Here is a 13,108-nt window from a genome sequence, read left to right on the forward strand (position 1 = left end):
AGTTCCCACTTCACATGTGTGCATACCAAGATCAACGTCCTATGAAACTTCACAGCCAGCACAAACCATTTAAATAGCAGAAGGCAATTCCAGGAATCTGAATGTACTAGGTATATATAAATTAACATTTTTCATTAAGAGCTTATCCTCTTCCATATTTAAATGAGGCCCCTGGCATACATTTTTTGCAACTAGTGATAAATCTGTTTTTAAAGGACATATCTTTTCAATACCACAGCCAACAAGTTTAGTTTTAGGCTATGTTGCTTCAGTTGTTAAATAGAATTGAAATACTGTACTTGCAGTATTTCCCTTTTTACTGTAGTAGTAATGGAGGCATGCGATGCAAGAAGGCAAGCAAGCTTACGTAACATCAACCAAACAAAAAAAACAAAAAAAAAACAAAAAAAAAAAAAAACAATTTCATACATCCATTCCCTCTAAAAGTTTGTCCGTCCCTCCACGAATTTATTTAAGCTATCAACTTCCATAACGACAGATGGAAGTTTGTTCCAGCAATTAACCACCCCCGCTGACTAAAAGCAAATTTCCACACTTCTATTCTACAACTGTCTTTCCTTAATTTGAATTTATGCCCTCTCAGGTTCATAATCCATAGTGGGTATTTCAACAAAGATTTTGCTAGAATATCTTCAAGCTAAGAGTAGGAATCTAGATGTAATAACTGAATTTATCTGCTAACAGATATTTTTGTGAGGTAACACCATTAATGTTTAGGAATATGTCACACAAAAGGCATTTTTAATATAATTCCTATTACCCAGCCATAATAAAAACAGTATTTTATTTATTATGTGTTTATAAGTTTTTAGAAAACAGTAAGAAGTTATTTAGCATATCCCGAAAATGTATTATTACCAAAGAACTGCAAAACTGTTTTTTTTTTTTATTTCGCATATTTTGCGACAGAGCAAAATTCTCATCCTCTTAACGATTGCTCACTTAACATCAACCAGTAAAAACGAAGCGCACGTGAATACATCAACACGATGTTTAGTATTACATTATTATTCGTACGCATAATGCATACAAACTCACCTGTAAACTGTGGGCTATCTGTCGAATAAAATATAAATCCAAATCCTGGATTACAAACCCGGAATTGCAAAAGAGAGTATCACAAGTTCGAGATGAGTACAGTTCCTGAGGTAACGGTCGAAAGCAGGAATTCATTCCGGCAATTTATCAGATGCGTGTGTGGAAATACTGTACATTATCACGATTAACACTGCAGTTAAAAAAAACCTTGCTAAGTAATTCAACCTGAGCAATTTAATTTAAAACCACAATCATCAACAAATTAAATACATCAGACTAATAATAACGCGTCGTCAAAGCTAGAAGTAGCTAGCTATACCTTAATTCCTAACTAAAAGAAATTATTGTAAAAGATCATTAACATGTTTCCAAAGGAAATTTAGACTAAACTGCTAAGAACACAGATGTTCCCACCGCTACTACGCCACGCTTGCTTACTGTAGGTGTCGTTACTATTTTGGAAAAACTTGGCACGGAACACTGTTCTCTCAACCACTTCGTCGCAGTTACTGTATCTGAATTTGATGTCCTAAAAAATGTTTACATACTGAATATAAACCCATACCAATGTTTATTAAAATTCATATGCGCTTTTATCACTGCACGGAAGCGAATAAGTATAAGTTGAAATAGGAGAAATGTACCGTTCGAACCTACAGTACGAAAAACTATCCTAGACTGTAAAACTCGCCGCTCGTTCTATTACTGCCTGCAGAGTCAACATGATGCATATTTTATTATCATACAAAAGATGAGTATATTCAGAAGGTAATTTTCAATAAAAAAAAAAAAAACTGTTGGGGGACACCGGCATTAGTGGAGAAGTTAGAAGACAGAGAGCCATCTACCATCACCCTCAGTGAGCGATCAGAGAGAAAACTAGATAACCAATTACAAAAAACAGTTGGTAAACCATAAAATGGAAGCTTGTTTAGAAGACATTTATGCCAAACACGATCGAAAGCCTTTGAGATGTCAAGAGCAACTGCTTGTTTCACCTAGTGCATACAATTGATAAAATATTATCGATAAATGAAAGTCAACTATCGTATCATTATCGCGCAAATTTATCGATAGTTTCAGATCACTTATGGATTTTTTAAGTTTATGCTAAATAAACAATGTTTTCTCTTGCAAATGAGATTTATTAGTAATAGAAAACGTTGTTTTGCCTTCTACGGTGCCTCTAGCTGTCAGTTACTGACGTTACTTACGCTGCATGAGGTGGTCTGTTTATTATCATTTATCTAATTGATTTCAATTCTGTGATTGTGTTTCAATTTCTGTCATTTATCTAATCGATTTCAGTTCTGCACTATAAAGAATGCTGCAGACCTTCAATATTAGAGGTTCATGTAGAGGCATGTTCTCAGTTTACTGATTCAGTAAAAATTAATCTAATTACTAATTAATCAAAGCGCGAAAGTGTAAGATTTGGCTGAAGTGCCGCAAATTTAATTATTCATAATGTGGAAACATATGAAGTGTGGTTATTTTTAACTCAAAATGTTTTATTCACACAATATATAATTAAATTACTTTTTTCTTTTATATAGGCCTAATAATGCCAAGAAAGTCAAATGTTTGGAACTATTTTACCAAGTCTAGTACTGTTGAAGCTAAGTGCAACATATGCAATAAAACATTAAAATATGCTGGAAGTACAACAACAGGATTATTCTTTCACATAAAGAATGTTCACCATATTGATTTGAGTGACGATGATGCAGAAGTGGCAACAAAAAAGACAGAAAACTCTTGACTTCTACAAAACTAAATTTTCAATGAAAGAAGACATCTCCAAAATGGCTAGTGTTGATTGTTTTAAACGTATTGCAAAAAGTTACTATACAAAATAGTGTAAAAAAACGAAGGAATGAATATGATAATCCTCCACCAACTTGTCTTAATACAGTAAAAAATATGGTTATTTCATTTCTTGAGAAAAGAAAAAGGAATTAACTGACTTATTCAAAGAGAAAGTTAAGAATGGTCAACAATTTTTCCCTCACTCTAGGTGAATATACGTCTCTTCAAAATAAAAGATTTATGAACATAAATGTCCATGATGAAAATGAGCATTGGTCTTTGGGAATGATATTAATCAGAGGATCACTAAATAGCACTAAATATAAGGAGTTGGTCAATATCAGATTAAAAGAATTCGGACTCAACATGAATGAGCACATCACGGCTTCTACAACTGACGGTGCAGCTGTCATGGTCAAATTTGGCCAAGAAATACTCCCAGAAAACCAAGAATGTTTGGCACACAGCATTCATCTTGCTGTATTGGACGTTCTTTATAAGGAAAATGTCACTGATGAAGAAGATGATGAAGTAGATCAAGAGACTTATGAATATGATGTTCATGAAGATGGCAAAGAAGACAATATTTAGTCATTGGCACTTAAAGATGATTATTTTGGTTTGATCAGGAACTTGCGGAAAGTTCGCAAAACATTCAGAAATTCCCCTTTAAAGAATGAAATTCTCCAAGGATTTGTGAAATCAGAACATATAAATGAGCAACAGTTAATCCTTGATGTCAGAACTCGTTGGAACAGTTTACTTGAAATGTGCACAACGTTTTATAAACTGAAATCCTGCATCACACAAGCTTTAGAAATCTGCTGCTTTGAAGAATTTTCTGAAAAAGATTGGACTGCAGTCGAGAGTCTATGTGACATTTTAAGGCCAGTTGAAATAGTATTAACTTATTTGTGCTCTGAAGATGGAAACTTATTTAAAGCAGACAAATCTATGATGCTTCTTCTTAAAAAGTTGGCAAAGAAAAATAGTGGAATAACTCGTCAAATGAATCTTTCTCTCAGCAACGGTATAAATCAAGAAGAGTTCGAAATACTGTTTCCGTTTTACGATATCTTCATGATCCTAAAGCTATAAATGAACAAATTTCTGACACTTTCAAGATGTCTTCTCCAGTTTCCTTAAAGAAATATGCCACTTCTATATATTTACGATTGTTTCCTGAACCTCTTACGGATATAAGTAGTGCAGAAGAAACCAGATGAGGGCAACGTAAATGAAGACGACGAAGAGGAAGATTTCAAAAAATGCCTCTATCATGAGATTAACAAATTGGAATAAAAAAATTCGAGTCCTTAAGTAAGCCCTCTATGTTCAATACAGGCAATGAATTCGCAATGCACAAAGTAAAGAAAAAGAGAAGCGAAAATCTAGATCGAATGTAAGATGCATTAAGGACCATCAAGCCTACAAGCTGTGAAGCAGAGCGTACATTTTCTTCAGCAGAAGTTTTCATAAGATTCGATAGAGTCTCTCCAGCCACTATTAATGCCTTATGCTTTTGAAATGTTACTTCCTTATTAATAAGGATGAAAAACTAAAATCTGTTCAAATAACTATGGCTGTCACAATGTGGAATGAGCTCATTAAAATCTGTTCTTATAATTTTGTTTTTCTTCTATAAATGAGACAACTAATTTAATTAGAAAATTTATCGATAATCTGAATTTTTTTCAATCATTTATCAATAAATGAACTTTTAATAATTTGCATCCTATAGTTTCACTGAACTTTTCCATTGGATTTGTCCATAAATGGGTAACATAAGCCAGAATATCGCCATTGGATCGACACTGACGGAATCTATACTGGCGATCATTGATCAGACAGAATGTTTCAAGGCAGTTTAAGAGTTGCTAGTTAATTGATTTCTCCATTACTTAGAAAGAGTAGAAGTAATTACAATGGGATGATAATTGGATGGGAGGGATTTGTTACCCTTTTTAGGAACTGGCTGAATATAAGCAAATTTCCAAGAAGGAAAAACACCTTTGGAATAAAAAAGTGAAAAAAGGCAGCAAAGAACAGGAGTAAGTTCAGGAGCACTGGTTTTGAGAACAAGTGGAGAAATACTATCAGGACCTGGAGCTTTCTTAGCATCAAGATTCGTCAAAATCCTTCGACATCCTTTAGATGGAAGACCACAGGAGGCATTGAATGGAGTGTGTTGAGAATGGTGGGAGGTGTTTTACCAAGATCATTAATACATGAGCTCAAAGAAAAATGGGATGCTAACAGGTCAGCTTTATCCTTGGCTGAAGTGACAACAGAACCATCTGGTTTTGACAGATGGGTAATCTCTGCTCCCACTCAAAGATGTTGACTGGGAGCAGAGATGGGCAAAAGTTGCGGTCAACAGCTTTGGCAAGAGACCAGAATGCTCGGCTACCATTAGAGCAAGAAGCAAGTTTTCTACTCTTAGCCTATTCAAAATCTAGTTTAGACTGATTAATAACTGCTTTACAATTGTTGTGAGCTTTGGTGTAGGCAGAAAATGAAACTGAAGAATTGGAAACAAGCAAATTACTATATGCAATGTTCTTCTCTTGAACAGCCTTAGCACATTTATTGGAAAACCAAGGTTTAGATAAAGGACATGATTTTCAAGTTGAGTGTGGAATAAAGGATTCCATTCCTACAAGAATAATTTCACTGACTTGATCTGAGCAAACGTTGAAAGTTTTGAAACAGTAATCAGACCAAGAAAAAGAAGAAAAGAAATCTCACAGGTCATCCCATTTTGCATTCTTGTAATGCCAAACAACACGAGGTTAGGAACAGCCATGAGATAAAGGCTCCATTGGAGAAGAGACGTTTGTTTGTTTGGTTTTTAGGAGCATTAGCAACTAAGGCCATATTGCTCCGGGAATATGCGGTGGTCATTCCCTTGACCTTTCCGCATCCTCCGTATTTGGTGGTGACGGGCTCGAACCCCGGTCTAATCAAGAAGCGTGTGCTACGCACTGCTGCTCCTTCCCACCTGGCTACGGAGACGCCTGGAGAAGAGACAATCACCAAGTTGTGATCTCAGGTGCCTAAAGAAACACTCACTTCAACCGTGTACTTAGAAGAGTTGTTTATGAGAAAAAGATCAAGCGTGTCGGCTGTATGGTTAGGATTGTCTGGTAGGTAAATGAACTGTCTGGTAGGTAAATGATCTGTGTAAGGTCATTAGTAATTGCAAAAGCCTCAGCATCTCGACCAGCTGGGTCGGTGTGACTAGAAAACGGAAGCCAGCTGGAGTTGTGAACATTAAAATCACCAACGAAAATTACCTCACTGTTAGGAGTGTTGTACTGGAGAAAGTCAAGTTGCAAAGAGAGGAAGTCAAAGAGCTCCAAGTGTCTAGTGCATTGGGAGAATGGTAGAGACAACAGATGAATTTGACAGAATGAGATGAATTTGACAGAATGAGATAGTGATTTTAAGCCAGAGAAGATCGAAAAGAGGAGATTCCAAATTACCAAGTCTCTGACCGGGAATATCGGAACAGACATATGCACAAGTACCACCTTTGAAGCAAAAAGAATCATACAGCGAATAATTTTGCCAACTAAGATGAGCAGTGGTTGAATCAACCGATAACTGAGATTCTCTCAGAAAAAGTACATAGGGGTTGGCAGACTGTAAGTGAAAATGGACATCGTTGAGACCACGTATATTTGTGAAATGAACCAGAGAGAGAGAGAGAGAGAGAGAGAGAGAGAGAGAGAGAGAGAGAGAGAGAGAGAGAGAGAGAGAGAGAGAGAGAGAGAGAGAGAGACAGTGTAAATTTAGTGACAAGTATTTGCATGAAAACATCAAAGACAAACACCAAGGAAAATTCAGGAAAGGAGTGTTGTTCCACCAGGACAACACACCTGCTCACAAGTGTGTCATTGCTATGGCTATACTATGTGAATTTGGCTTTGAAATCTTGGACCATTTCCCCCATTTTCAACAGATCTAGCACCATCAGACTTTCATCTATTTCCTAATTTGAAAAAATACCTCGCATCAATTTTTTAACCGACAGGTGCTTCAGTGAAAGCATTCCTGGAGGTCCAAGAGAAACCGTTCTTTGCAACTGGAATCAAAGAATTGCAGCATCGATGGCAAAAGTGTACTGACTTCTAAAGGACTATGTTGAAAAGTAACATCACCAGACTCTTCAAATAAACCTTTCATACTCGGGGCACTAACTTTTTAAATAACCCTCGTAGCTGTTTTTTTTTTTTTTTTTTTTTTATACATTTCAGTTATAAAACCATATTAAAAGCATTTAGAAGAAAGCTATGGGGCAATTTAGATTAATTAAAAGATCTTGCTGTAATTTTAGTATAGTTAAATTGGAATATTTAAAATGACCATTCTACCAATACTGGAGTACAATTTATCACTTTGGAATCCTTTGATTTCACCACTTCTGGAATCATTTGAATCTGGAAACCGATGTATTACAGAATAATACAAGTAGTTCCCGACTTTACGAGTTAATTCGTTCCTAGTGTGCGCTCCTAAAGTGGGATATTTTTCTCATAGACGTAATGTTAAAATCAGGGGTTACATTCTCAACAATGAAATTAGTTAGCTAATTATTTTATGCTTAAACAACGATTGATTTATTGTTTTTGCTCTTCATAACTTGTAAAATTAAGCAAATTATAATAATAAAGAAATTATTTATGACTTACAAATGTTAAAGAATGTTTATTCTTCATCATCATGGACTAAATGCACATTCCTTGATCACTCATTGTTGTCTTGGCACTCATTGTTGGTCTACTGGAGGGGGGGGGGGCACAAGGAGTCTTCTTCATAAATGTGTCGAGGCGTTTGTTTCCAAGATAGTCTTCTCTTTTCTTTATTAATTTCACGATAGCATGCATAAACATTTTTTAAATAATCTGTAACAACTTTCCTAGTATGCTCCAAATTTGAATCTTGTGACTCGAAAATCTCAATTGCTTTTCTATGTTGGAAAGCTTCCTCTAGCCCCTTGAGAGTGAAGGAATGAACAGGAGTTTCAGCTGTTAAATCTTCTTCTTCCTCAGCTTCTTCACATTTTGCTATTTCAAAGAGCTCTTCATTTGTGAGCTCTCCATTGTGTGCTTGAAACAGATCAGTGACATCAGTTGAATAAATGTCAAGCTGAAATTGGTTAGCATTTTAGCATTAGTAGAGGCATTTGATGCAAGAAAGCAAGCTTATGCAGCATCAGCCAAAAAAAAAAAATTAAATAAATAAATAAAAAATAACCACTTCCACTTCACCCCTCTGTTCATTCGAATACCTGTCCAGCTGAGCCTTAAACTTATTTAGGCTATCAACTTCCACGACAAGGGATGGAAGTCTGTTTCACCAACCAACCAATTAGCAATCTGCTTGCGTTTCATTTTATATGATCTCTGATATATCTTGAAATCCTTCAAAATTATCGATAAACTGAGGACAGTTTATTCCAAACACTCTAAGTTCTTCTCTGTAATTTTGTTCCAGATTTGTTGTATTATTTTAACTGCATCTAAAATATGGAATTCTTTGAAAAATTCTTTAACAGTTGGACCACCCTTCTTATCCGTTCCATTAATCAGCATGTTAAATGTCTCTCAAAGATAATGCGCTTTAAACATTTAAATAATGCTCTGGTCCATTAGCTGAAAAAGTGGTGTCACATTTGGTGGCAAAAATTTTAATTTAACAGTAGGGTGATGTCACAGAAATGGTGGGTGGCCAGGTGCATTATCTAAAATCAGAATCACCCGAAAAGGAATATTTTTATCTTCACAATATTGTTTTACTTCAGGTACAAAGTGATGTGAAAACCAATCTTGCAATAAAGAGAAAATTTTGAAAATTTGTTTTTTATATGATTGAAGAAATCTTCAATCATATAAAAAACATTAATATGGTGATTGAAGATCACCATATTAATGTTGTAAAAACCCACACAATTCCAGTTGTCCGCATTTTCGTAAATGCAATAACATCGAGAAATCCTGTTTATAATTAGATTGCACTAACAGAAAAGCCTAATAAACTGGAAAGAGAAACTTGCTTTTTTTGTTTTAGTGACCACCAGAAATGCGCTTTTAGAAAAATACGACAAGGGCGTTCGAAATTGATTCTTATAACAGAACATATGATAATGATGAAAGTATAGTGCATTTTAATGATTTCAATTATGGTAACTAATACAATTTTCATTACAAAAATGACCTTTTAAAAAGATAAACAGCTTAGTTTTACAGCAAAAATTTCAACTTCCGAGGTCTTGGAACGAATAACCAAAAAACAATGTTGATTGATTGATTTGGTAGTTGTTGGCGCATCGGCGTCTGTGGCCATATTGCACCTCCCAAGGTTTTTGTAGTACTTTGATCCAAGCCCGAGGCGGGAATCGAACCCGCGACCTTTGGGTTGCCGGGCAGGTACTTTACCCACTCGGCCAAAAAAACAATGTGTTATTGGGTTCACATTACGATATTTTAACGATAAGATGGCGCCTCTGGAACGGATTAATATCGTAGTGGGGGTACGCTGTATTGTATTGTATAGCTATGAGCGTGGTTTGAAATGCCGTATTTATGAATGTTTAACATTCATTTTTTGCAATTAATGTTCATATTTTCGATTTTGTTGATACTTGATAAAAAAAAAAAAAAAAACTCGTAAATGAGGGAACTCGTAAAGCGGGAACTGCCTGTATACAGCATAATTTTACTAGATGCTATTGTTATAAACTAAAATTAGATTTTACAGAAATTAATTATGTTGACAGATGTAAAAACTTTGGGTTGATTAAACTTGTGGATAGAAAAATAGTTTTAGTCGCGTTTTCTTTTTAATCATTAATGTATACTATGACAAGTGCTTCACTTTCATCTATAGAAAAACAACCATTCAAACCACAAAATACTAAATACAACTATGTGTACTTATATTATCAGTTTATGTACAGAACTAAGAGATTATGCAATCAAATCTTTACTAAAAGTTTTTAAATATTAATTTTATTTGCGCTTTATTTTTAATATCATATCTTTGGATTATTTTGTTTAACTTCAGTTTGGTATTTTTTTATATTTTTCATGGCGCAATTGGCAGAATGAATTCATTAATTCAATAAATTAACCGATGCTTACAGTAGTTGTAAAATGTGGGCTCTGTACGGCACACGTGAAGCGATATTAAACTATATGAACTTATCAGGAGATAATTTAATTCCGTAACAGCTTCTTAAGAAAAATAAAAGCACTTACCGCTATGAATATCTGAAGACGACGAAACCGTTAAATACAATATACCCTTGCGCAAAGTGTGCATCTGTCTACTTTCAAATAGTTTCTTACAAATAATCGGTCAGTGAACATGCAATGACATAATGATCAGAGATCGCCTTTCAATACCACACAACTTGGCACTATGACTAAATTAGTCAATACGTCAAAAAACCTTCACAACAAAAATATTCTGAAATTTCTGAACTGAAATTATTGTTATGTTTGTAATACAGACATAGTCTAAGTTTTCCGTAGTCTGTGGCTTTTTACCCTAAAACCTAATACAGTAATACAGAGCAATGAAAGAATCTGTTTATAAGTGTACGTACCTTAGTACTGATATAACAAAATCGAATTCTATCAAATAATACTGCGTAAATGTACTTTTGCATTTTCATTAAGAGCTGGTTTCCGACAAGATCAAAATTTTCAAGATAGTATAAAGCAGATGACTTTCAAATTACGAAACTGACAGTCTACCATAATTCTTCAATCCGCCATTATTATTAATGAATTACATAATATAATGTGAAATATCAATAGCAGATTCGCACGCTATCCCCAACAACATTCAGAGAAAGTCATATACGTAACTGTCAAGTACATGCTAAGATGTACTTGTTTTATTCCTACTTCACTCTACAGAAAACTGTAAATTCATTCATGCGTACTTTAGTCTTGTTATGGGATGACAAGCAAAATAGTCATCAACAAATAAAAAACTAATCTATACTACGCTCGTCACTGGAATAAACCCCACCTGGAAAGAATGGACGAATTTACCAGAAAATTTGCATGCATAACTGTGACATATATGGATGAACACGATAAGCATGTCAAGCTGATGGCGCAATAAGAACATCCAATTAGGTGTCTGATACCGTCCTGACGTAGGAATCTGGTACTATAAAAACCTGTAAACGGTAGCAGACAAACAAAACTGACTGAAAGCGTGCAAAGTGACGTTATGTAAGCCGAGGACTTTAAAAGGGATCGGATCGGCTGTCAGAAGCTGAAAAACACCGCAAAACGCCATGTTCAACAGAATCACAACCCACATGAACGCCGTTTGTAGATCGTGATGTCCCAACGGCGGGACGCTGCTGGCAACAAGGGGTACAGAAAGATACGAAGGCACATTACCAGGTTAACATCAGACGAACATCAGATCCATCAATCCATTAAGTATATAACAACAAGAAACAGATTTATCTGTTCCCATTCGGTCAGATTTCCAACATCGCAATGCCACCCTTTTCTGCGCCTGTGTCAGGGGAATATGATTAACAGACGAATGTGAGAACTGGGCTACATTCTAAAAAGTCCACTGCTCCGCTCGTCATTCCATCGTAGGCAGAGTCCGCAGTGATGCGGGAGAGGGTTGCTTAGTTACAAGAATGGTATCGTCTTAGCGACGAAACATGTTTCTGTCAGGTATACATGAACAGATTACCACAAATCCATACGTATCCCCCCCCCTTGTAACATGAACTATTCCCAGAAACCTGTATACAAGATACTCAGTGTCTGGATAACATTCATTTCCAGACTTTTTTCTATCCAAATCTATCTCTGAGGACGAGTGTCTCCGTCCTCAAAGATAGATTTAGATTCTGTCTCTGGGGGCAGAAAAACTCGTCCTCAGGGATAGAATCCAAATTCACCGCCCATTCTACTGCATCCAATCCAACTAAGACTTTAGCACATTATGTCAAATTCCAAGGAACAGGACAAATTCGACAAAACTGTTCAACGTTATGATCTCTATCTACCAACAAAATAGTCGTCGTTCATTTCGCGCAAGCTTCCCACCGAAGTTTCATAAAAACATCCCTCTTCTCCAATATGTAATTGCTTTACTGTTCTGAATCTCTATTGGTTTTTCAAATCTTCGTAAGACTCAAATAACTTTCCACAGCTTTGGGAGAGGGCAATTTTTTTTTTTTTTTTTTTTTATCGGATTTCCCACTTCATATCTTGTTGAATCTGGATTTAGTCGAGTTCTTCATCCGCTATCAAAAGCTCGTAACCATCTTGATATTGTGAAGAGAGGTGTTCTTCGGTTATCTCTAACAACGCTGCAACCAGATATTACATTAATATTACATTTATTATAATAAAACAATATTATTATTTATTATTATTATCTTTATTTTCTCCTAAGAGATACCCGTTACAGCTATTAACCAGGGGGTGCACATTCATATATACAAATATAAATTATATATATAATTATCCATTTATAATTTATACAAATCATCGTCTTTATAAATTATACAAATTATACATTGCCTAATTAATTATATTATACATATCATTGCCTTATTTTTACATGACAGGCAGATAGAAAGAGAGCACAAGCATAATTTGCAATTTTACAAGGAATTAGAGAATGTTCACATCAACAGCACTATTTACAGCGAGATAACAGAAAGACAAGACGTCCAATATAAACTTAACAGGAGCACCAGTGCGGAGCAAAAACAGTCCCGACCAGTTCATTCTTCATTTCCTGCATTCTCTTTTGTTTTCATCTGTGAGCTTCACTCAACATTTATATGCGGAGTAATGCATTCTGAAACATTTCAGTCCTGTACCTCTTCTCTGTGCAAAGCTTTTCTGGGTCTGCTTGAAGATCGTTGTAGATCTTAAGTTAATGGTGTTAGAAGGAAAAAATCGCCGAAGGCTTTCCAGCTGCGTGAACGCGCTACTGATTGGAGGGGATGGTGTTCTATTCGCCCACCTTTGCGTCATGCGGGGGCCGAGTCAGCAGGTAGTCAGTTTTCGGCGAGTCGAGTCTCCCGGTCAATATGAGGGGTGGGGCCAGAGAGGTGAATGAAACTCAGAAGTGGGCCACGATTAAAAAAAGGTTGAGAACCACTGATATAGAAGATGCAAAGCTTTGCCACGCATCCTCCATTCCGATCTTGTAATTTTTGATATCATTGCTATAAATG

The 13,108-nt window shown here is 35.6% G+C and overlaps 1 protein-coding gene across 6 annotated transcripts in view; it reads right to left on the minus strand.

Moving 5' to 3' along the window:
- The window catches only part of LOC150078345 (rhotekin-2-like), a 322,298-nt gene that overhangs the window by 222,967 nt on the left and 86,223 nt on the right, over window positions 1-13,108 (minus strand). For 2 of the 6 annotated variants that reach the window (XM_090385335.1, XM_090385336.1), the window contains exon 2: window positions 1,060-1,249. The exons of 3 other annotated variants lie outside the window; for them this stretch is intronic. In XM_090385335.1, the coding sequence (XP_090241461.1) occupies window positions 1,060-1,194 (135 nt within the window). In that variant the 5' untranslated portion in view covers window positions 1,195-1,249. Of the gene's footprint in view, window positions 1-1,059; window positions 1,451-13,108 lie in introns of those variants that run through there. One more of the 6 variants, XM_090385334.1, reaches the window with a different exon arrangement.

Source organism: Mastigoproctus giganteus, chromosome 11 (assembly GCF_048544385.1).
Source record: "Mastigoproctus giganteus isolate SK-2022 chromosome 11, ASM4854438v1, whole genome shotgun sequence".
NCBI lineage: Eukaryota > Metazoa > Arthropoda > Arachnida > Uropygi > Thelyphonidae > Mastigoproctus > Mastigoproctus giganteus.